Source organism: Cajanus cajan, chromosome 2 (assembly GCF_000230855.2).
Source record: "Cajanus cajan strain Asha chromosome 2, NIPB_CcT2T_4, whole genome shotgun sequence".
In the NCBI taxonomy this organism is placed as follows: Eukaryota; Viridiplantae; Streptophyta; class Magnoliopsida; order Fabales; family Fabaceae; genus Cajanus; species Cajanus cajan.
In genome coordinates this window covers 7632613-7655891 of record NC_138518.1, presented here as the reverse complement: position 1 = coordinate 7655891, position 23279 = coordinate 7632613, and the positions used below count along the sequence as shown (strand labels likewise).

The following is a 23279-nucleotide window of genomic DNA, read 5'->3' as shown; positions in this document are numbered from 1 at the left end:
CTTAGTGAGTGTAGAAATCATTTTATCCTCTCTATGAGAGTTACATACACACTCTAAACACATTCTTGTAAAACTAAGGTTGAAAACCTTAGTGAGTGTCGAAACCATTCCATTCTCTTTGTGAGAGTTAAAAACACACTCAAAACAACTATCGTCTGTAAAGCCTGAAGAGGCTAGCAAAAGAATACTTGTAGAACCAGAAGTGGTTTAAGAATACTAGCGTCAACAATTGAAGTTGACGAACTAGGAGTGGTTGAGAATACTTGGGCAACCAGAAGTGATTTAAGAATACTAGCGTCAGCAAGTGAAGTTGACGAACTAGGAGTGATTGAGAATACTTGGACAATCAAAAGTGGTTTAAGAATACTAGCGTCAGCAAGTGAGGTTGACGAACCAGAAGTGGTTAAGAATACTTGTAATTCGTTGTGATTAGTGGAACTCTTCAGTTGAAGGAGACTGGACGTAGCTCAAGAATGAGTGAACTAGTATAAAAACTATGTTCATTGTCGTTTGATTTAGAAATGCCGCTTTACTCACATTAACTTATCACTTTGAAAAACTTCGTCTACTACTGTCTATTTTTCTAAACAATATTTAGACGAACTTATATTTTTTTGACTGAGGAAACATTTTCAAATAGACGATAGATCTTCAAATGCAAAGTTCTTTCTAACCAATCTTGCACTTTCCTTACGTAGTTGAAATATTATTTTCTGACGGAAAGTAGCACCTTTGCAAAGACATTTTTAAATCCTTCGTTCACACACATTCAACCCCCCCCCCTTCTGTGTGTTTTCCATTAAACTTCATATATATATATATATATATATATATATATATATATATATATATTGTATGAATAACATTAACAAGAATAAAGAGAGAATTATCACACTTTTCTGGTTTAAAACCAAAAGTGATCAAAGTAGAAGCTAGCTTAGCAAACCAAGCTCTAGGGGCCTGTTTAAGACCATATATGTCCTTTTTAAGCTTGAAGACAAGAGTAGGATGTTGAATATTGAACCCCTCAGGTTGTTTCATATATATATATATATATATATATATATATATATATATATATATATATATATATATATATATATATCTTCTTTTAATGAACCATTTAGGAAAGAATTATAGGCATCAATTTGTCTTATTAGCCATCCTTTTGTGAGAGCAATAGAAAGAATTATTCTTATAGTTACGGGTTTGATAACCGGACTAAAAATTTCTGTATAATCTAGGCCTTTTTGTTGACTAAAACCCCTAGCCACAAGTCTAGCTTTGTGTTTAGATATCGTTCCTTCAGGTTTGTATTTTAATTTGAATATCCACTTTGATCTTATTGCTTTTCGATGTGGTGGTAGAGGGACTAAATCCCATGTTTGATTCCTAGTTAGAGCAAGGTACTTTTCTTTCATAGCATTAAACCATTTTGGATCTTGTATAGCTAAAGCAACAGTACTAGGTTCGGTTTCAACAATGAAGACTGTAGGTTTGAATATACCAGACTTGGACCTAATTATCATATTATGTGTGTTTTAGTTATATGTTGATCTATACTATTAGATATGTTATGATGAGAAGAAGGACCACTTGCTACCTGATAGTTGTTGGTATTTTCAGGTATGGTGGTTTGATTTTCATCCATAACAATTATGTCATTAACATGATGTGGAACACTGTGCACAATAGGTATAGTTGGGTAAGAGGTATTCACAGGGCTATGCGTAGCATGCTTCTCTTTGAAAAAATTGTTTTCTTTCACAGGAAAGGTTTTTTCATCAAAAATCACATGTCTTGAGACATAAATCTTTCCGGATGATGTCATGCATTTATAACCCTTATGAGTTGTACTATACCCTAAAAAAATATACAATTGAGATCTTGGATCCATTTTTATCCTGTTGTATGGTCTTAAATGAGGGAAACAAACATAACTAAATGGCTTAAAGAGAGTATAATTAGGAGGTTTATGAAACATTTCAAAAAGGGATTTCCATTTTATTACAGATGAAGGTATTCTATTTATGACAAAAACTGCTACAACAAAAACGTCACTCTAAAATTGAAAAGATAAACCAGACTCAGTTAATAATGTGAGCCCAATTTCAGTCAAGTGCGTAAGTTTTCTCTCAGCTGAGCCATTTTGTTCATAAGTGTATGCACAACTAAATATATGTTGAATATCATTTTTCTTGAGAAATTTAGAAAAAATAATGTACTCTTTGCCTTCGTCAATTTGTAAGGTTTTTATTTTTTTTGTTTAACTGAAGTTCAACCATATTCTTAAACTAAATAAAACAATTTATAGCTTCATACTTAGTATGCAAGAAATAAAACCATGTAAACCTCAAAAAGGCATCTACAAATATTATATAATACGTGGATCCATCTCTACTTGGTGTAGGTGAAGTGCCCTAAATATCATAATAGATCATTTCAAGAAGGTCTTTGTAAACAATGTTGGATATTGAAAATAGATAATTTATGAGATTTACCAATACAGCAAGATGAGCAAACAAATGACATTTTATTCTCTGAAACAAAAATATTACAAGATGTCATTACACGTTTCAGTACTTTAAAGGAACAATGTGCTACCCTAGAGTGCCAGATTGACACATCATTACAAGATACAATATTATAGAGAGCAATGATAATGCCGATGGTTTTACAAATTCAGTGTGTGTGTGAACGGGCCAAAGATCATCAAAGACATATAATCCATCTTTAAGATGCCATTTGAGAAGAACCATCTTTGTTTCCTGAGATTTTACAATGCATTTATTAGGATGAAATTCTACAAATACCTTGTTATAATTAGTGAATTTTGATATACTAAGCAAATTCTTTGATATGTTAGGAACATACATGATGTTGGGCAATGAGAAAATAATATTTGGTTTAACATTATGCATTTTAGAATGTCCTATATGAGAGATTAAAAGGCTATTACCATCACCTACAAGAGCATGTTGCTTACCTTGGTACTCCTGCTTTGTAATCAGGTTGGAAATGTCATTTGTCAAGTGATTGGATGCTCCTGAATCCGGGTACCACATGTCATCTACTTGTGCATGAAGAGAAGAGGCCAACATAGCTTCTTGTTGACTCTCTATAGTGTTGTGATTAATTGTTGTGTTTTGTTGCGTGGTTGGATCAGAAAGATCCTCATCAAATCATCTCCAGGAGTAAAAAGCCGAATGTCCATTCCTGTCGCACAATTGGCACTGAATCTTGGGACCACGTCCTCCATTGTTGTATCCTGGCTTTGCAAAACGGCCCCTTCCTCGATTTTGTCCTCGACCAAAGCCTCTTCCTCCTGTAGAGTTTGATCCTCCCCTCTTTGTCATTTCGGAGTTTTGGGCAAGATTTGCTTGAATCGTTTTAGATTCTCTCTATTTGCGACGTTCAAGCCTCTCTTCTTGATGAAGTAGGAGAGCTTCGATCTAAGGAATTGTATAAGGCTTGCTCCTCGTTAGACACGAGGTTTCAAAAGGGTCATACTCCTCCGACAATCCATCGAAAATAAAATTGATGTGCTCTTCCAAAGACACTGGAGAGCCAATCGCTACCAATGTTTTTGTTAATTGCTTTATCTACAATAGGTATTGACTCATCCTTCTCGTTTTACAAACATTGCGAAGTTGAATCTTGATCTATTTGACCCTTGCCTTTGTTTGGGAAGCAAAATACGTTTTCAATACACTCTAAATCTGGTAACACTAGGTGCACCCTGTCACTCGAATCTTGAATGAGGATTCCATGGATTCTAACATCCATGATTTGAGAAGAGAATCTTGTTGTTCGAAGTTCTCAAAGAGAGGATTAACCCTATTTTTGGTTTCATCTTCCTTCGATAGGAATTCTTGAGGGATTGCGTTTGCACCAATGATGTGTTGCTTCAATTTGTGGCCCTTAATCGTTGATTCAGCATGTTCAAACCAGGTAACGAAGTTATGATCGCTCAATTTGTTGGAGATGGAAGAAGAAAACATTTGGGGAAGAAAGGGTTGCGATACGGAAGCTTTTACCATAGCCCTAAGGTTCGAGAGGTTATACTGATACCATGTGAAGAAAATTGAAGAAAAAATTATTATTGATGTATTAAAACAAATACAAGATATGAGTTTATAAAGCTAATAATAAAGTTTGTTATAACAAAAGATGCCAACTAATCTTGATCTTGACTAATATCTTTTATACTCTAGATCTATTGTTTTAAAATTAACTTATAGATGGAGCTGTCAAACTTGATTTAATTCATTAACTAATCCGATAGTTTGATGAATTAGTCTCAATCAAAATCTCAAATTAGTAATGTAAAAAGAATTGAATAAATTGATTTTTCTTGATATATCATATGGGTCAAGTTAGGCTCGTGAATTTTAGGCCTAAAAGCTATTGGACCTATTGAACTCAATATTTCAAGATTTATATAAACAAATTAATTAAACCTAATTTGACAAACCAACAAGTTAGGTTGGATTAACAAAAATGTAGTTCTTACAAGATTTCTAATACATTGAACAATTCATTTTAATGACCTTTCTTTTGATTTATGTTCTTGATAACAATAGGACCAAGTATTAATTTTTTTTAAAAAGTAATTTTTAATAATTATATATTAATAAGAATTTATTTCTCAAAATAAAGTGTATATTAATACAAATTTAATTAGAATATATTAATAAGAATTAAAGATGTCAAATTGATTTCATTGGTATTATTTTTTTATGGGTAAGAATCGAACTTGCTATCAATGCTTACACATGCATAACAAATTAACAATAAAGTCATTAACTAGCTAACTAGCTAACTAGATTAACACATACAATTTGTTTAACTAGCTAACTAGATTCTCTTGATCGATTAACACTATGATGATACAATGCTTACATATGCATAACAAATTAACAATAAAGTCATTAAAATCTCATTAGTTGATCCATTATTGTCATATATTTCTATTGCTTAGAGTTTTTCTCTTTTTAAAAGAGAAAGAAAGAGTCTGATAGTAGTTTTTCCAATGTTGTATTTCACAAGTCAAAGTGAAGAGACAATAACTTCAACATCTAAAGTTTACACTATGATTATAGTTTATTTTCAAAATATAAAGTCAATTTGTATTCAAAAATCAAAATTTACAGTTCAAGCTCAACATTTCATGCCAATTGGGCTCAATAAAGGTTATATAGACTATAGCAAGTCAAATAAAAAAATATTATTCAATTTGAGTTTTTAAAATGAAGTTCAAGGCTTTCAATTTGCAGAATTTTTGTAAATTAATCTTAGATTAAGACATGATCATAATAGGTTGTAAAGGCCTATGTGCACACAATTTAAAGTTGAAGTCATATACTTTATTGAGTTGATACCGGGCCGATTTCAAACTTGATATGGGTCATGCCTTACAACAAGTTGGGCTAAAAAAAACACAAATTAAATTCAGACCTTGATTTTGTATGACCTTTTGTGGGCTATTTCTTAGTAATAAAATCAGGCCATTTTTTAATTAAAAAAAGAAACGCTATTGCTTAAAAAAAAAAATTGACACGCCATTTGCATGTTTTTATGTGCTACACCTTACAAAGTACTTTTTCAACATAACAGTGATGAAATTCCTCAATATTATCCCTAGTTTAAGCTCATCACTATATCACAATTCAAGTAAGAGAAAATTACATGCATGTGATTGTAAAAACCCTAATAAAAATTACTAGGATTGACTTATAAGAGATTGAGTTTTAAATTTGAATTTTGTTGTCATTGTTATAATTTTTATTAGTAGAAAAACATAATAAATTTTTTCTATTCCGCTAAATAAAATAACAATCTTCAAATTTATGAGATAATTTTATGAGAATTCACGGCTCATACCCAATATTATTATATCATGTTAATATTAATGAAATATAAACGATCAATGTATATATTAACGTTACCCGTAAGGCGCAATTGAAGCATTCTTAGCCTGACTGCATTGAAACGTCTGATAGCAATATATAGCATAATTGCATAAACAACACTCATCATTATCATGTGTACCCATCATTAACTATTATCATTATTATTATTATGTGCAGAAGTTGGCAGTTACTTACTTGAAATTGCATTAAAAGACAAGAATAATGAGCGAGAGTGTGAAAATGTTAACATTGATTACATGAACAAAACCGTGGGATCCTAATTTTGTTGTAACTTGTTATAACATGGCAAGAACAAGAATAGCGTGTTGTGATCGATGCGAAACGCCTTTACGTTTAGCTGTCACTGAGCCCCTTCTTTAAAGGTGCCATTATCGAGGCACACCACTTTACGAGTCCTTGCTCCATCTAGTTCATGCCCCCACTATTTAACTCACACGTTACATACATTCACATGTTCATGTCATGGTCCTTGAGATAGAGATATAGCTATAGCTAGTTCCTGAGATACTTGTATCTATCTATTTATCTATCTATCGATCTTTCTGCTGTTGTTTTGTTTGGCAAGTGATGGAGAAATGGAGTGTTTCGACGACGACATTAGCGGCGAGCACGGCGGTAATGGGGTGGCTGTTGTTGGTGGTCATGGGAGGTCCGGTGCTTCATAAGGTGGGAGGATCAAGAGGTTGGATTGATCATGATGTCAACTACACTGAATGGTCTTCTCAACAGCATGTCTATGTTGGAGATTGGCTTTGTAAGTACATACTCATCTTCTCTTCTTAATTTTTAACCATGTTATTGATATCATATTGTTTAAGTATATATTGATGACTAATTTTTGTTATAAAATTTGATTGAACACCTTTTAATTATTATATTTTTTAATTAACGACTTTTTATTTTATTTTTAATTTAATTCCTTATCCTTCATCACTTTCTATATGTATCTTCGTTTGTTTTCTTGTTTCATCAAATAGCTATGGTATGATATAATATTAACTCTCAAAATTTTATATGATTGGAACTTCATGAGATATATAAGCGTTAAGATATGATCTAATAATGTGGACTGTTTTTTTTTTTGGATCAATATTGTCGTCTTTCTGATGATATTTGATTTCCGAGAGACAAACTAATGAAGGTGCAATAAAATAAAATAATAGTAATTAATTTGATAAAAAACCATTGCATATACAATTATGACCAACACATTTTCTCTGCATAGGGATGTCAAAACTCCTTTCTTCTTTCTTTCTTCACATATTAACATAATTAATGCTAGCAATATAACCATCAAACGTATTATTTTAGACTCATTCTTTGCTTTTATTTAGCTGAAATTTATTTAAAATTAAAGTGAATTTCACGTTTTATCTAATGAATCGCTATTTCAATAAATTTTAACTAATAAAAAATATCTTTAAGTATGTTAGAAAATGTGTTATAGCACTCCTAATAAATAATTAATAGTTGTTGATAGTTGTAATTAGACATTAATTAGCACATGAGCTCCTTCATAAGACTTCAAATTGGTAATTACATTTTGGAATTTTAACTTGTCGTCTTAATCTAGAATTCCTTTTAAAAGGGTTGTCAAAGGTTTAATTGCAATATCAGAAACTTAATTTATTTACGTGGGTTGGAGTATTGGCCAAGGATACTACTCTTATTAGTAAAAGAGAGAATAAAAGAAAAGATACGGTATACCCTTTTACTTTTCTTTTGGTTAAATTTAGAAACTTTGCTAATTAAGTGGCAATACTACTCGTTAATATAATTAACTCCTGATCTAGAAAGGGAAGATAAAGATCAGATAAGGGAAGTTGGAAGTTGTAATACTATTGAAATTTGAAAAGTACAGTCATATAATAAGTATATAGTAAAAAGAAAAAGTTAAAGGTAGAGTGAAGAGAAACATAAGATCGCAACAGAAAAGAAAAAGAAAAAGAATCTTCCTTTCAAAACGTTGAGAATGAAAGCTTTAATTAACCTAAAGAACGAAGACTGACTATTGGCTAGCAGAAAATCACACATTGAACAAGCAAACTCTCAAATCGGAGACAAACTTCTAAACGCAATTGGAAGCTTCATAAAATTAAAGGTACTTTAAATTTGGATAAGCTTTTTTTTATAACTTTATTATATTTATTTTAATAAATAACAAACTTAATTTATGTAACTACTTACCATTAGATAGTGATTGGCGTACATGTGATTGAATGAATATATTACATCATCTTATTTATTTATTTATTAATAAAAATTACGAGAATTAAATTTGAATTTAAGATTTACATATATATTCTACTATAACTCCATCGTGTGGTAGTTCTCTTATTTTTCTTATTTAATATCACCTTTTTATTCAACAGAATTAAAATGCATAACTTTCTATCTCCTGTTGTGTTTTTATCACCTGTTGTATTTTTGAGTAAAAATAGAAAAGATTACAAATATAGTCGCAATGAGGATTAAACGTAGGTCTTCATACTTCTAATTACCTCAACCTTCCCTACCTAACCATTAAGCTAACCCTAGTGATCTATAGTTATTCAATTAAATTATCATTATTCTTCATTTATTTATTATGTATTTTGAAAAGGAATAAGTATATTTAATAGCCAATGCTTTCAGTGATAATAGTGAGTGTTGTATTTTATTATTATTAGTGTTCATGTTCGACAAACGTTACTTCAACGTTCTGGAAGTGAACAAGACAAGCTACGAGAAGTGCGAAGAGAGGGATTTCATGAAGAACGTGACGCGCGGTGGCCGCGACGTGGTGCAGTTGACAGAGGCAAAGACCTACTACTTCCTCTCCGCCGGAGGATACTGTTTTCACGGCATGAAGGTTGCTGTCAACGTCCAACAACACCAGCAACCCGCCGAACCGTCTCCGGCTCCGTCGTCTGCGGCCGTGTCTCCTGCTTTTTGGCCCTCCATCGTCACCGGTGTTTGGATCATGGTTGCTCATGTCAAGCTGGTTTTGATGGGCTAGAGTATATGAATGAGTGCCTTGTTATTGCCTTTGAAAGATGAAAACCATAAAATGGCTTTGTAATTGCTTACTTTCTGCATGCATGTTAATTACTTCAACTAGCCCATGCTAGCTAGATGCTTCATTAATTTGGTTGTGGTAAATGATAATTTTACTTGCACATTATATTAATCACTATTATTATAACCTTAATTACTTTTTTACTTTTTTAAAATTTGAGGAATATATTATTTTGTACTTTAAAATTTAAAATGTGCGTGGTTTTAGACTATAAATTATAACAATATTATTTTAATTTATATATATCAATCTCTTAAATTTTAACTAAGCAATTTTAGTTTTTAAAATATTGTAATTGTATAGTTTTTGTCTCTCAAATGTTTTAATTATACAAAATTTTGCTTATTGAAATTATATATATTAGTAATTTTAGTAATAATAAATTTATATCATTTAATATATGTAATTTAAATAGGTAAAAAGATTATATAATTGTAATACTAAAAAGACTAAAATTATTTAATTAAAATCTTAAAAATTACACAATTATAATATATTTGAGGAATTGAAAATGTAATTAAACCTTTTTTTACTTTTCGTTTCAATTTTTTATTTAATGTAATAAAGAATTTATAAATTATTTTCAAAAGTTTAATTATGAAATAATGTTTGATATATTTCACAATTAAAATTTTTGGAAGAGTATATTTAAAAACCTTTCCAAAATTTTAATTTGTTAAACATTGTTTTTTTTTCCTCAGAATCTTAATTTAGCATATTAAACATGTTTTTGAAAAATTAATTTCTAAACATGATTTATAAATTAATTTATAAAAGTGAAGTTTATAAACATAAAATAATGAGTGAGATCTCACTAAAGCCCAGTTAGATTTTATGATGAAGATTTATCATCTCTATTCATAAATATTTGAACGTTATTAAAAAAATATTTAAAAATGATGCAACTAAAAAAGAAAAAGAAAAGGCAACTATGTTACGTTAAAGTTTCATGATTTATACACCTTTTATATATATATATATATATATATATATATATATATATATATATATATATATAGAAGAGGGTTTGAACGACACCGGTGTAACTTTTACTAAGTGTTACACCGCTCAATAATTTTATATTAAATGTAAATTTTGTAAATCCAACCGTTAGATTAAAAATTTATATCACTTAGATCATATATACAAAATTTTATATTAATCCAAGATAATTCGATACTTCATTCTTATAAAACAAAGTTGACATAATATATTCATTTCAAAATATACTAAAATATGAACACTTTGATAGATCTCCTTTAAATTGTTGTTTAATTTTAACAAAATTTGATATACACATATAAAGTGATATGAATTTTCAATCTAACAATTGAATTTATAAAATTCACAATTAATATAAAGTTATTGAGTGGTGTAACACTTAATAAAAGTTACACCGGTGTCGTTTGAACTCTCCTCATATATATAAGTACACCTTTTTTTTATAAAAAATAATTAAAATTTTAAAATATCTTTAATTTTTATATTTTTTAATTTTACACCCCAACATTTTTTTCACACACTTCCTTTCTTCATATTTTTAGTTTTCACATGCATTCCCTTATCTTTTTTCCACCTCCACTTCCACCTATTTTGATAGATAGTTCTAATTCTTTCAGTTTTATATTACTCTCTCCCCCTTCCTCTTTTAGTTTTTTTACTATTATCTTCTCCCTCCCGGTTTTATTTTTTTTCACACGCCAAGGATGTAGAACTAGTTTTCGACAACATTATAGATGTGTGTGACTTTCTCAACAGCATCAAAAGTGTCAAGTCAAATGTGCATTTTTTTTCTTTGAGTACTTCTCCAATTTACACATCTAGAAAATACAACGTCAAATAATTTTAGTGTTTCAGAAAGTACTTTTCGAAATAGTAATATTAATATTACTGAAATCATGTTTTGTAATTGAGTCTTTTAACATACTTTCAAAAAATACTTTTCGAAATATTAAATTTATTGTTCTAGAAAAAACTTTTCGAAATTATGTAAAATAACATACTGTCAAAAAATACTTTTTGGAATATTAAAGTTATTGTGTTTAGAGTGATGAAAAAGAGAGAAGTGTTGAAAAAAAAATGTATTTAGTTTAGTAAAAACTGTTAAGGAAATCATACATAATTACAATGTTGTTATGTATTAGATTTATGGTCTGAGTGCATGTGAAAAAGTGAAAGAGGTGAGGAAAGAAGAGAGTAATGCAAAAACTAATAAAAACTAAAATTACTTATTGAGATAAGTGAAAAATTAGAGAAAAATAAAATAATGCATGTAAAAACTAAAAGAGAGAAAGAAAGACATGTGTGAAAAAAAAAATTAATTAAAATTGAAGGTGTAAAATTTAAAATAAAAAATAAAAAAATTATAAATATTTTAGAAATCTCTTTTTTTTTTTAAAAATAAATAAATAAAGATATACTTATATAAAAATATAAAAAATAAAAATAAAAAAGAGGTGTATATATAGCTACATTAAATTTTAAGCCCAATGGTGGAGCCCGGCCCAAAATACGAATAACAGTGACTTTTGGTGGGAGAGAGATAAGATATGTTAGCGTAAACTAGAGAAGAGAAGAGACACACAGTACATAACAATGGCTTCAATTCAGTGTTCTTCTCTTTGGCTTCCTTCACTTCCCAACCTTAACAACACCATTCGCTTCCTTTCAGTTAACCCTAATTCCGTTCCCTTCTCTTCTTCCCTCACCAGACTCAGAGCCTCATCATCTTCCTCCCAAACTCTTGAAGAAGCCGCTATGAGCATCGACAACCTGCGACGTTTCATCAACCTTAATTCCGGAAAGTGGAACGGTTCTTTCTATGTAACATTTCAAACCTCTTTTTTTTACGGACAAACAAAACTTAGTTATACTTATTTGTTAGTTGATTGTTTCTAGTGCTATTTTCCTATCCCTATTTGACATGTAATGCAAGTTAACTTGGTTGATTTTTACACTAACTATCTTAACAGTGATAACTATTACGATAAATTGACGTGTATGTTAAGTTTGCTAATTTTTACATTAAGTATCGTAAAATTCATATCTATAATCATTTCTGATTAGTTGGTAGTGTTAACTTATTGCGCTAATAATCGGTACAAATTAAACTCTTAAATATTAGAGTAAATAGTTAATGTGAATGATGATAATGTAGAGGTTGTTTACCAGTGTTGTCTGATCATTATTGCCACGTATGTTAAGTTTGTTAATTTTCATAATAATTATCGTAAAATTTGTAGTTATCATGATTTATGATTATTTGACTGTGTAATTTTATTTTATTTTTTATATTGATAGCGTATACAAATTAAATTGTAAAGATTGTTATAGTTGAAATAAATTTCAATAGGAAAAGTACTTAAATAACCACGCCTAAGTTTTCGATAACATTGTTTTCCTCTTTGTTTTGCAGCAATTCGATTCATGTGGGAATATGTTGCAACAACTGAATACCAAGCTTTCTGCTAGCTCTTATGGGGAAGATGAGCTCATGAGTCTCATTCAAACGTAACCAACCTTTCTCTCACTCTTGGCAACATGCGTCTTTTCTTTTCTTTTGAAAAAATCAAGGGAAAACAGTGCAACACAATTATAAATCTTGAGGAATTGTAAACAATGCGCATGGATTGTTTTTACTTTTATTTTCAGTTGATATAGAAAAAAATTGTGATAAAAGGTCTTCTCTCCCTTTTATTTTTTCAGAATTTGCAAAAACAAAATATTGTTTTCACCCCCCTCCCCCCTCTATTTTTATAAATGTTGGAAAACATGACAAAAGTTTAAAATAAATGACATTTTTTTAATGTTTAGTAAATGCATATCAATTAAAATAAACCTAATGCATCTGAAATTTTGTCAGTTCCTTAAATATATAACCTTTATGATGTGATCCTTTAAAAGGAGAATGGATTGAATCTATTAAGCTCTAACCCCATTATATTAAATCATTTGAATCTGAGTGATATTTGTTCATCATCAGCTTGCTTAAAAGGTTTAAAGACATCTTATGTTGCTTACTACTGTAGTTTTTTTTTTTTTTTCAAATTTTAAATTGTATAGCTGTTGCACCTTTCAGGCTGTATATTAAACAACCATCATCAAGTACTGCAGTTAATAGAGATGAGAATGATGCAGAATGGGCAGAGTATAAGATTAAAGAAACCAATATGTTTACTGTCGACAAATATCAACAAGTGAGATTTTCTTTTTATGCTGGAACATTGAACTGAAGTGTAAACTATCATTTAATTTTTTTAGAACCTTTGGGTTCTTTCTTTGTAATCCCATTGCTTCTTTACAATATTTATCACAATTAGTTTGCAGATAGGCTTTTTCCCATCTGAGAGAGCATTTGCGCTGAGGTACCAAACAGCTGGCATGTTGGAAACGGTACTAAGGCAAGGTGTTCTTGGAGAAGATGACACCGGTGAAGAATCACCTAGGTAAAAATGCTGTCCTATAAACATTTATCATGCATTAGTGAATGAAATCAGGGCTGCATTTGTTGGAGATGGTAATAGAATGTGGCTAACATGTTTGTATTGCCATGTTGTAGAGATACTTGCTAATTACATGTCAGATCATTTTGGCAACATGCCTAATTGAAGTGTTAATCTGAGGCATGTGGTAGGCTAGACCTTTGGTTCTACTCTTAGTAACGGAAGACTAGGAAGATAACTTTGCAAAAGCCAGTTTAAAAAGAGAAAGAAATTATTAAACATCAAAATTGAAATGTGAGTCTGCAGTTACTGCTCTTGATGATAGTAATTTTCAACTTGATGTGAAGTAACATGTGTAAGGGTTGAAAAATAATTTACAATATGGATACATGTGAGTAATTCAAGCTGGAAAAAGGTAAAGATAAAAACTATATTAGTGATCATAAAACATAATGGAAAATTCAAATTCTCAATTGAAATCTCTGAGTAGAATACACTAGCTAAACCAGTTGCCTGCTTAATCTGGTAAATTTAACAAACATTATAATTTCTGTAACTCTGTTATGTGAAAAAATTATGCTATTATAGCTTTCACGACTGAAGCCATCTATAAATATTTTTACAAGCTATTTGGGGATTTCTCTCTAAAACATGATTTACCTTGGCGTGTTGTGTGTTTGTGTTATACACCTGCGGTAACAGGACTTAGAATGAAATCTTTGAGCTGTTTGCTTTAGTCGAAACAAGTCCATTTTAAACCAATTAAATTTTATTTAAATCCTAATTTCTACGGCCCTGTTAACTCATGCTATCAATATTTTGAGGAACCACATCATTTTGCCTCAATAGTGTTGCTTGATTATTTACATCATATTGCTTTACCAACATATTTTCCTATATGCTGTCCAATTGTTGAGGTGGGACTAACTCAAGTAATGACTTAATGCTAGTATTATCTATGATCTTTCTGGCAAAGTAGGTAAAGAAAACTTACAAACCCTGTTTTGTTAATTATATTTAATAATATTATCAATTGTTTGCGTCAAAGCCTTGGGATTGAATGCCACTTTGATTAATCTGGAACATCCTAGAACAACCTTGACAGCAACAACCAAACTTTACTCGACTAGGTTGTTCTGCACACCGAGTAATTGATGCCATTCACTAAAACCATTTAGAGGAAGATCATTTTTAATAGTTTCTCCTTAGGTTTTCTTTAGTTTTCCAGTTTTCCTCTTCCCCATTTAATCTTTAACAGCCTAATGTGCAAAATTACACCATTTACTGTCATGGGCCCAGAGGAGAATATTCCTCTTCAGGCAGAAAATGATAAGTTAGTTATTGAGGAAGGACACGTGGCAGCCTTTCCAGAGAATGCTTTGCTCAGGAGGAGCACACGCACTAAGATGACCAACACTAGGCTGAGAGATTTCGTGCAAGGAAAGTAGGCTGGCAGTATAATAACAACTTTTGCCCTTTAGTGAGAGTAGTGTAGAATGATGAATTGTCTCTTTCTCTTCTCATCTGTATTTTTCTGATTTCTCTCTCTCACCTCATATTCTCTAATTCTGTACTCACCCTTTACTATTGGTACCTATTTGCTGATAGAAGAATACAATCACTGCCATTCCTTGCCTTTTCCTTTATTCTGATTTCTTTTCCATTTTAGTACTGTTACATTGGTGCTTTCATTCTGCTACATCAACTTTTCTGCAAATGGCTGAGAATACTCGCATGAAAGAGGTGACCTCAGATATTCGTGATTTGAAGAAAGTTGTAGAGCTGTTAGAGCAACGCGACAATGACTTTGCTGCCTTATTAGACACTCGAGATCAACAAACTGCTACCCGTTTGGATGGAATTGAAGCTGCTTTGGAGAAACTAAGACTTACTCTGGTTCATCAAGGACCTCATACTCCACCTCCTTTTAGCACGGTAAGCACAAACATCTCAGATCCACCTCCTGGGCCCAAACCTCCATACCATGTGAGAAATGTTAAGGTTGATTTTCCACGCTTTGATGGTGAAAATGTTTTGCAATGGCTGTTTAAAGCAGAACAATTCTTTGAATTTTATGGGACACCTGATGAACATAGATTATCTATTGCTGCCCTACATTTTGAAAAGGATGTGATCCCTTGGTTCCAGATGATTACTAGAACTCAACCTTTTCAAAATTGGAAACAATTTGCAAAAGCCTTGGAATTAGAGTTTGGTCCTTCACCTTATGATTGTCCTAGATCTACACTCTTTAAGCTTTCTCAATCAAATTCTGTTAGTAATTACTATAATGAATTTATGTCTTTAGCTAATAGAGTTTATGGCCTTAGTCCTGATGCCCTCCTAGATTGCTTCATTAGTGGCCTTAAACCAGACTTAAAACGAGAAGTTATAGCACAAAACCCACTTTCCATTCTTAAGGCTGTGTCCTTAGCCAAACTCTTTGAAGAAAAATACATTCCCAAACCAAAATCTCAACCACCATATAAACCTTACACACAGACCACCCCATACACATATCCTAAACTACAAAATTCCCAACCCCCTCTCTTGCCTACCCCCACAGTTAAACCATTCGCCCAACCGGCCAATCCTATTAAAAAAATGACACCCACTGAAATGCAGATTCGGCGCGAAAAAGGCCTTTGCTATACTTGTGATGAACGTTTTTCCCCAAACCATAGGTGTCCTAACAAGCATTACATGATCCTGCAAGTTGATGAGGAGCAGTACACCCATGAGGACAATGTGATTCAGACTGATTCTGTAGACTGCTTACCATAGGATGCAACTGATCATCATTTGTCTTTCAATGCTCTAAAAGGCAATAGTGGAGTTGGTACCATTAAGTTCCAGGGTCGAATTAATGGTTGTCCAGTAAACATTTTATTGGACAGTGGCAGTTCTGATAATTTCTTGCAGCCACGGATTGCTCACTTTCTGAAATTACCAACCGAACCAGCCCCAAATTTCCAAGTGATGGTGGGAAATGGAAATTCAATGTCTGCTGAAGGCTTTATTTCTGACCTGCAAGTTGAGGTGCAAGGCTACACTCTCCAATTTCCTGTCTATTTGTTACCAGTAGCAGGAGCAGACTTGGTGCTAGGTGCAGCATGGTTGGCAACCTTAGGCCCTCATGTGGCTGATTACAGTGCTCTAGCCTTCAAATTTCTGCTAGATGGTAAGTTTATCACCTTATATGGTGAAAAACAGAACTTGCCTCAGCTAGCCCAGTTTCACCATATCAAAAGGCTCCATCAAACTCATGCCATTGCTGAAGTGTTTTCTATACAGCTACAAGAATCTGACAACAAGTCTGAATTCTGTGAGGAAATACCTCAAAATTTGGAACCTACACTTGTTTTGTTGTTGCATACTTATAAGGAGGTTTTCACCAAACCCTCAGGTCTACCACCTCAACGGTTTCAGGATCATTCCATACCTTTAATAGAAGGCAGTAATCCTGTTAAGGTCAGACCGTATAGGTATGCTCACAGTCAAAAAGCTCAAATTGAAAAGATGGTTGCAGATATGCTCGCTGAAGGCATAATTACACCCAGCACTAGTCCTTTCTCCTCTCCAATCTTATTAGTCAAGAAGAAAGATGGATCATGGAGATTTTGCACTGATTATAGGGCCCTTAATACCATCACAGTTAAGGATAATTTTCCTATGCCAACTGTGGATGAATTACTTGATGAGCTTTTTGGTGCACAATTCTTTTCAAAGTTGGATTTGAGGTCCGGATATCATCAAATTCTTGTGAAGCCAGAGGACAGACACAAGACTGCTTTCAGAACGCATCAAGGCCATTATGAATGGTTGGTGATGCCTTTTGGGCTTACCAATGCCCCTGCCACATTTCAACAACTAATGAATCGGGTGTTTCAGAAATTACTGAGAAAGTGTGTTCTTGTATTCTTTGATGATATCCTCGTGTATAGCCCCAACTGGTCCTCTCATCTCCAACATTTAGAAGCGGTTTTACAGCTTCTACAATCTCATGTTTTGTATGCAAAGTTGTCTAAGTGCACTTTTGCTACACAACAAGTAGATTATTTGGGCCATACCATTTCTGCGAAAGGGGTTTCTATGGACAAAGCAAAGGTGCATGCTATTTTAAACTGGCCAGAGCCAACAAATCTCAAACAGCTCAGAGGGTTCTTAGGCATCACAGGTTACTATAGACGGTTTATAAAGAATTATGCTGCTCTTGCTGAACCGTTAACAAACCTGCTCAAAAAAGATGCTTTTCATTGGTCTGACATTGCATCAAAGACCTTTCAGAGCTTGAGAGAAGCCATTACCACAGCTCCAGTGCTTGCCTTACCTAATTTTAATCAGCCTTTTATATTAGAAACTGATGCATCAGGGACTGGTATAGGCGCTGTACTCAGCCAAGGCAAACACCCTATTGCTTTTTTCTCCAAAAAGCTATCCCCTCGGATGCAAAAGCAATCTGCTTATTCCAGGGAGTTATATGCCATCACAGAGGCATTGGCTAAATTCAGGCATTACCTATTGGGCCACCAATTCACAATTAGAACTGATCAACGTAGCTTGCACCATCTAACAGATCAGACAATTCAAACCCCTGAGCAACAACAATGGCTTCACAAATTTCTTGGCTATGATTTCAAAATTGAGTATAAACCTGGGAAAGATAACATTCCTGCGGATGCTTTGTCCAGATCTTTTTACATGGCTTGGTCTGAAACTCAGCCAACGTTTTTGCAAGAGCTCAAACACGACATTGCCACGGATGAGTATTGGAAACAGCAGTTACAGGATTGTGAGCTGGGTAACAATCAGAATCCTCATCTTTCTAGTAAGGATCAACTTCTATTTTGGAAAGGCAGATTGGTAATTCCACAGCAGTCTCCCTTGATATCCAAAATCCTAGAAGAATATCATTGCTCTCCCATTGGCGGTCATTCTGGAATTGCAAGGACGATTTCCAGAGTGAAAGCAGAGTTCTATTGGCCCAAAATGAAGGAACAAATACACAGGTTTGTACAACATTGTTCCATCTGTCAACAAGCCAAATATGCTGCTGTGCAACCTGCTGGGCTGTTGCAACCTTTGCCCATCCCTTCTCAGATATGGGAAGATATCAGTATGGATTTTATCACTGGCCTGCCAGTTTCAAAAGGCTTTGCTGTGATTCTGGTCATAGTGGACAGGTTATCCAAATATGCCCATTTTCAACCTTTGAAAGCAGATTATACAAGCACTCAAGTCGCTGACCTGTTCTGCAATACAGTGGTTCGACTTCATGGCATGCCTAAGTCCATTGTCTCTGATAGAGATAAGACTTTCACAAGTAAATTTTGGCAGCAATTGTTTAAACTACAAGGCACCACATTGGCCATGAGTACAGCTTATCACCCCCAATCAGATGGGCAAACTGAAGCTGTCAACAAAGCCTTGGAGTTGTATCTAAGGTGTTTCACTTCACAATCACCTAAGACTTGGGTCAATTTTTTACCATGGGCTGAGTATTGGTACAATACTTCCTTCCATCATAGCATTGGCATGACTCCTTTCAAAGTGGTCTATGGCAGAGACCCTCCTGGCTTATTGAGGTATCAACCGTCACCATCTGATAACCAATCAGTTAAGGATTCCTTACTAGCCAGAGATGCTTTGTTGAACAAGCTTAAGGAGAATTTATTCAGGGCCCAACAGTACATGAAACATCAAGCAGATAAGAAGAGGATTGAGAAACACTTTCAGATTGGTGATAAAGTGTGGGTGAAACTGAAACCGTATCGGCAGCATTCAGTTCAGTTGCGACAGAATCAAAAACTTAGCATGAGATACTTTGGCCCTTTTACTATCCTTGCTAAGATTGGTTCGGTGGCTTACAAGTTACTGCTGCCAGTCAATGCTAAAATACATCCTATCTTTCATGTTTCACAGCTAAAGGAATTCAAGGGAGATGACACTGCAACAACTATTCCTTTTCCATTACTTATTGATGAAGAAGGTATCATGCTGCAACCTCTACAAGTCCTCAACAGACGTACGATTCTTAAAGGAGAGCAACTCATTCCTCAGGTCCTGGTTCAGTGGAGTGGACAAGAGGTTTCTGAAGCTACTTGGGAAAATGCAGAGGACATGAGCCACCTATATCCCAATTTCAACCTTGAGGACAAGGTTATTTTCAATGGGGGAAGCATTGTCATGGGCCCAGAGGAGAATATTCCTCTTCAGGCAGAAAATGATAAGTTAGTTATTGAGGAAGGACACGTGGCAGCCTTTCCAGAGAATGCTTTGCTCAGGAGGAGCACACGCACTAAGATGACCAACACTAGGCTGAGAGATTTCGTGCAAGGAAAGTAGGCTGGCAGTATAATAACAACTTTTGCCCTTTAGTGAGAGTAGTGTAGAATGATGAATTGTCTCTTTCTCTTCTCATCTGTATTTTTCTGATTTCTCTCTCTCACCTCATATTCTCTAATTCTGTACTCACCCTTTACTATTGGTACCTATTTGCTGATAGAAGAATACAATCACTGCCATTCCTTGCCTTTTCCTTTATTCTGATTTCTTTTCCATTTTAGTACTGTTACATTTACTACATGAAATTAATAACAAGAACCTCTTCCCGTTTGGATAAATGGGTTTTTATTGAGTCATTTGACCTGTGAGTTCCAGCATGAAAAAATAAAAGGCATACTAAATTACTTTTCTATACATTATATTTTATATCTTAGATTCTTTACACTTCCTAATGATGCAGAAATCTCAAGCTTCCCTCTCGGCGACCTTCTGTTGTATGTGAGAATTGCCTGTACTCTCTACAGAGAGATATGCGAGCAAGAGCCTTTCACATTTTGGAGCCAAAAGGCACTGTTGATATGCTTATCATCTTCCTAGAGGAAAGAAGTGATGGGACTCCTCCTCTACTTGACAGTTCTAGGGTGAGCTTAACTTAGATGTGTAACTTTCTCTTTTGGTGTGTATATCTAATGCAGATTTTCCAGTCCCCACCCAAGCTAGTGCAAGTTTTTTTGTAAAGGAGTTTTACTTCAAGAGTTCTACCAGCTTTTTACAGCAGCAGGACAAGATCTTATGTCTAAAGTTTCTTATGACCTCTCCATTCCTTTTGAATTGATGTCAGGATGCGAAGAGTAGGATTATACCTTTTCTTGGTAAATGGAAGGGCCATTCCATTACAAAACGAAGTGGTGTATATGGATCTACAATTGCTAATGCAGATACTGTTGTTTTACATGAGATGGATGACAATGGCCAACTTATTCAGGTATTTTACAACTTAATAAGAAAAGTCGCATTGACATAGTGAAATTGTAGTTTAACAGAATTCTTAAAGCATTCAATTTTGCAAATAGTTTGTGGAAAAGTCAAAATTTTAATTGCAAGATAGTTTATTTATGCCCTTTGCCTCTTTTGCCTTGTTAGTTCTACTATGTGAGGCATATAGAATCTTTATTGAGTGACATTCTCTTCTGTCTACTTCCTCACCCCACCATTTCAGGTTCTGTTGGTATATATTTGATTTGAGTAATGTACTAATGTTTGTTAAACAAGCAATTTCTTCTATTTGTCTCCACAAAAGTCCTTTCCCCTTACCTTCATGTGTTGTGGACTTGTGGACCGCAAGATGTTTTAAAATTAGGACAAAACTCAGGCACTGAACCATAGTACCATAGGTATTGTTGGTGTCATTGTTGGTGTCGTTCTCCAATTAAAATTAAAATTTTACTTCAGTAATATACATTTACATTTAATACAAGATGAGATTTCAATTTTGATTAGAAAACAATACAAACAGTACCCATGGTACTATACTTACGTTTTGTGCTTAAAATTAATACTACTTTCTCAATACTAGAGTTTTTTTGTTGTTGATGCTGTTATTGGAATGGATATCAGGATGTTACTTCAACATCTGAAGGGGAAAATGTTACTACCAACGTGCATTGGACTGGCACAGTGTCAGACTATTTGGTTACATTTGATGGAGGTTATCAGATGATACTATTACCCGGTGGTATGTACATGGGGTGCCCTTGTGATGTAGCAAAAAGTGTGGCAGAATCAAAATCGTTCCATTTGGAGTTCTGTTGGTTGGAGACACCTGACAAGAGGCAAAGACTTGTTCGAACATATGATGTGCAAGGCTTGGCTGTCTCATCTACTTATTTTTTTGAGACCAAATTGTGAATCCTATGTTAGCTTTTTCTCTAAAATCGTTCAGAGAGTTGATTGTGTATCTATATTTTTCTTTTTTGCATCCATTGAATGAATAATATTAGTTAATATATTTATTGAGCCTCCGGTGGAATGTAGTTTGGTTGAAGAAAATCCAACACACTGGTAAACTTGATCAAACCAAATTTGAGGTCATATTTTAGATTAAAAATCCAACCTCGGTTCAAATGATAGATGTTACCTCATAAAACAGTTTGCAATTAGAATATTATATAGAGCAAATCTATATACTTTTATAGTGTGTTTGGATGAGGAATTTTACAAATTCAAAGAATTTTAAATTCTTGGTATTTGAATTACTTTGATTTCAATTTCTATCATTCTTAAAATATTTTGTTTGGATGAGTCAATTCAAATTTCTTAAATTTTAAATTGTTAGGTTGAATATGATAATTTGATTCCATCATAGTAAAATTGATTTTAAAAATATATTTATATGTTGAGATTTTTAAATTAAATTTTATAAAAATAAATATTAATCCATTTTTAAATATTTAATAATTTTAAAAATTAATATAAGATAATATTTAATAATTTTAAAAATATTTTTGAATATCCAATAATTAAAAGAATGAAGAGATAAGATAAAATATATAGGTGAAATAAGAAAAACAAATATGAGGAATTTCAAATTCTCTCATTTTTTAGAGAATTTGAAATTCTACTATTTTAAGGAAATTTACAAATGCTTGGATTTCAAATTCTTTGTAAATTCCTCATCTAAACAAAGCATTTCACCTCAAAGAATTTGAAATTCTTCAAATAAATGAATTACCCTATATAAATTCCTCATCCAAACACACCATTATACTATCTACAAATCTACAAATAAAGGAGAGTCAAATGGAAACTTTTGCCACATGTCATCTTCTCATGCAACCTACTAATGGAACCCAAAAAGAAAATTAGCTACTTTTAATTAAAATTTTCCAAGTATAAGAAATATATAAAATATTATTTACTTCTATAAAAACTATTTAAAAGTCATAAATATGATAATTTACTATTGATTGATAATATAAAACTAAATTTTTTTATACTTAGGAAGGGGAAAAGCTTAAAAACTCCAATTTCAAATGCAAACACAGAAACACCATTTTCATTGATGTACAAAATAAAATGCCAGTAGTTATATATGAAATATAGCATGTACTGCATAAGGGTAATTAAAGCTTTTCTTGAAATGACTTATATTGTATCAGTAGAGAAGGGAAAAAAATCTTCAAAAAACCCAATATAACGGAAGATTCAAGTGAAAAAAAGAGAGAGAAAAGAGAGGAGTTTCCATAACAGAACAATCTCAAAATAAAAATTGTCTCAAGAGCATAAATGCATTATTGAACACTTGTTCCTTTGCTTGCCATATTACACATTATTTTATAAACGACTGGAGCTGGGTTCTTAACAATTAGTTTCTACCTAAACTCCAGTTAAATTCCAAAAACTGCGTAGCAAAAAAGTACAGGTTACCTTTAACTAGTATTTAGACGAAGTTGATATAATATATTACCCTTGGGTAGGGATGACAATCAAACTAAGACGAAATCAACTACCCATAAAACTAAAAAATGATCCATATAAGACTGAATACAAATTTTAAGTCAC

The 23279-nt window shown here is 32.8% G+C and overlaps 2 protein-coding genes across 2 annotated transcripts; both read left to right on the top strand.

Annotated features, from left to right (window-relative positions):
• Nucleotides 1-6121: 6121 nt before the first annotated feature.
• Nucleotides 6122-9098, top strand: LOC109805180 (early nodulin-like protein 20). Its single transcript, XM_020367181.3, has 2 exons — nucleotides 6122-6687; nucleotides 8603-9098. The coding sequence occupies exons 1-2, from the start codon at nucleotides 6501-6503 to the stop codon at nucleotides 8929-8931; spliced, it is 516 nt and encodes a 171-aa protein (XP_020222770.2). The 5' UTR covers nucleotides 6122-6500; the 3' UTR covers nucleotides 8932-9098.
• Nucleotides 9099-11541: 2443 nt separating this feature from the next.
• LOC109805088 (glutamate NMDA receptor subunit epsilon-1, putative (DUF3598)) lies at nucleotides 11542-21726 on the top strand. The gene is made up of 7 exons (XM_020367043.3): nucleotides 11542-11814; nucleotides 12407-12501; nucleotides 13070-13187; nucleotides 13318-13436; nucleotides 20179-20359; nucleotides 20560-20703; nucleotides 21336-21726. Exons 1-7 carry the CDS (start codon nucleotides 11587-11589, stop codon nucleotides 21624-21626), a joined length of 1176 nt encoding a protein of 391 aa, XP_020222632.2. The 5' UTR covers nucleotides 11542-11586; the 3' UTR covers nucleotides 21627-21726.
• Nucleotides 21727-23279: the final 1553 nt, after the last annotated feature.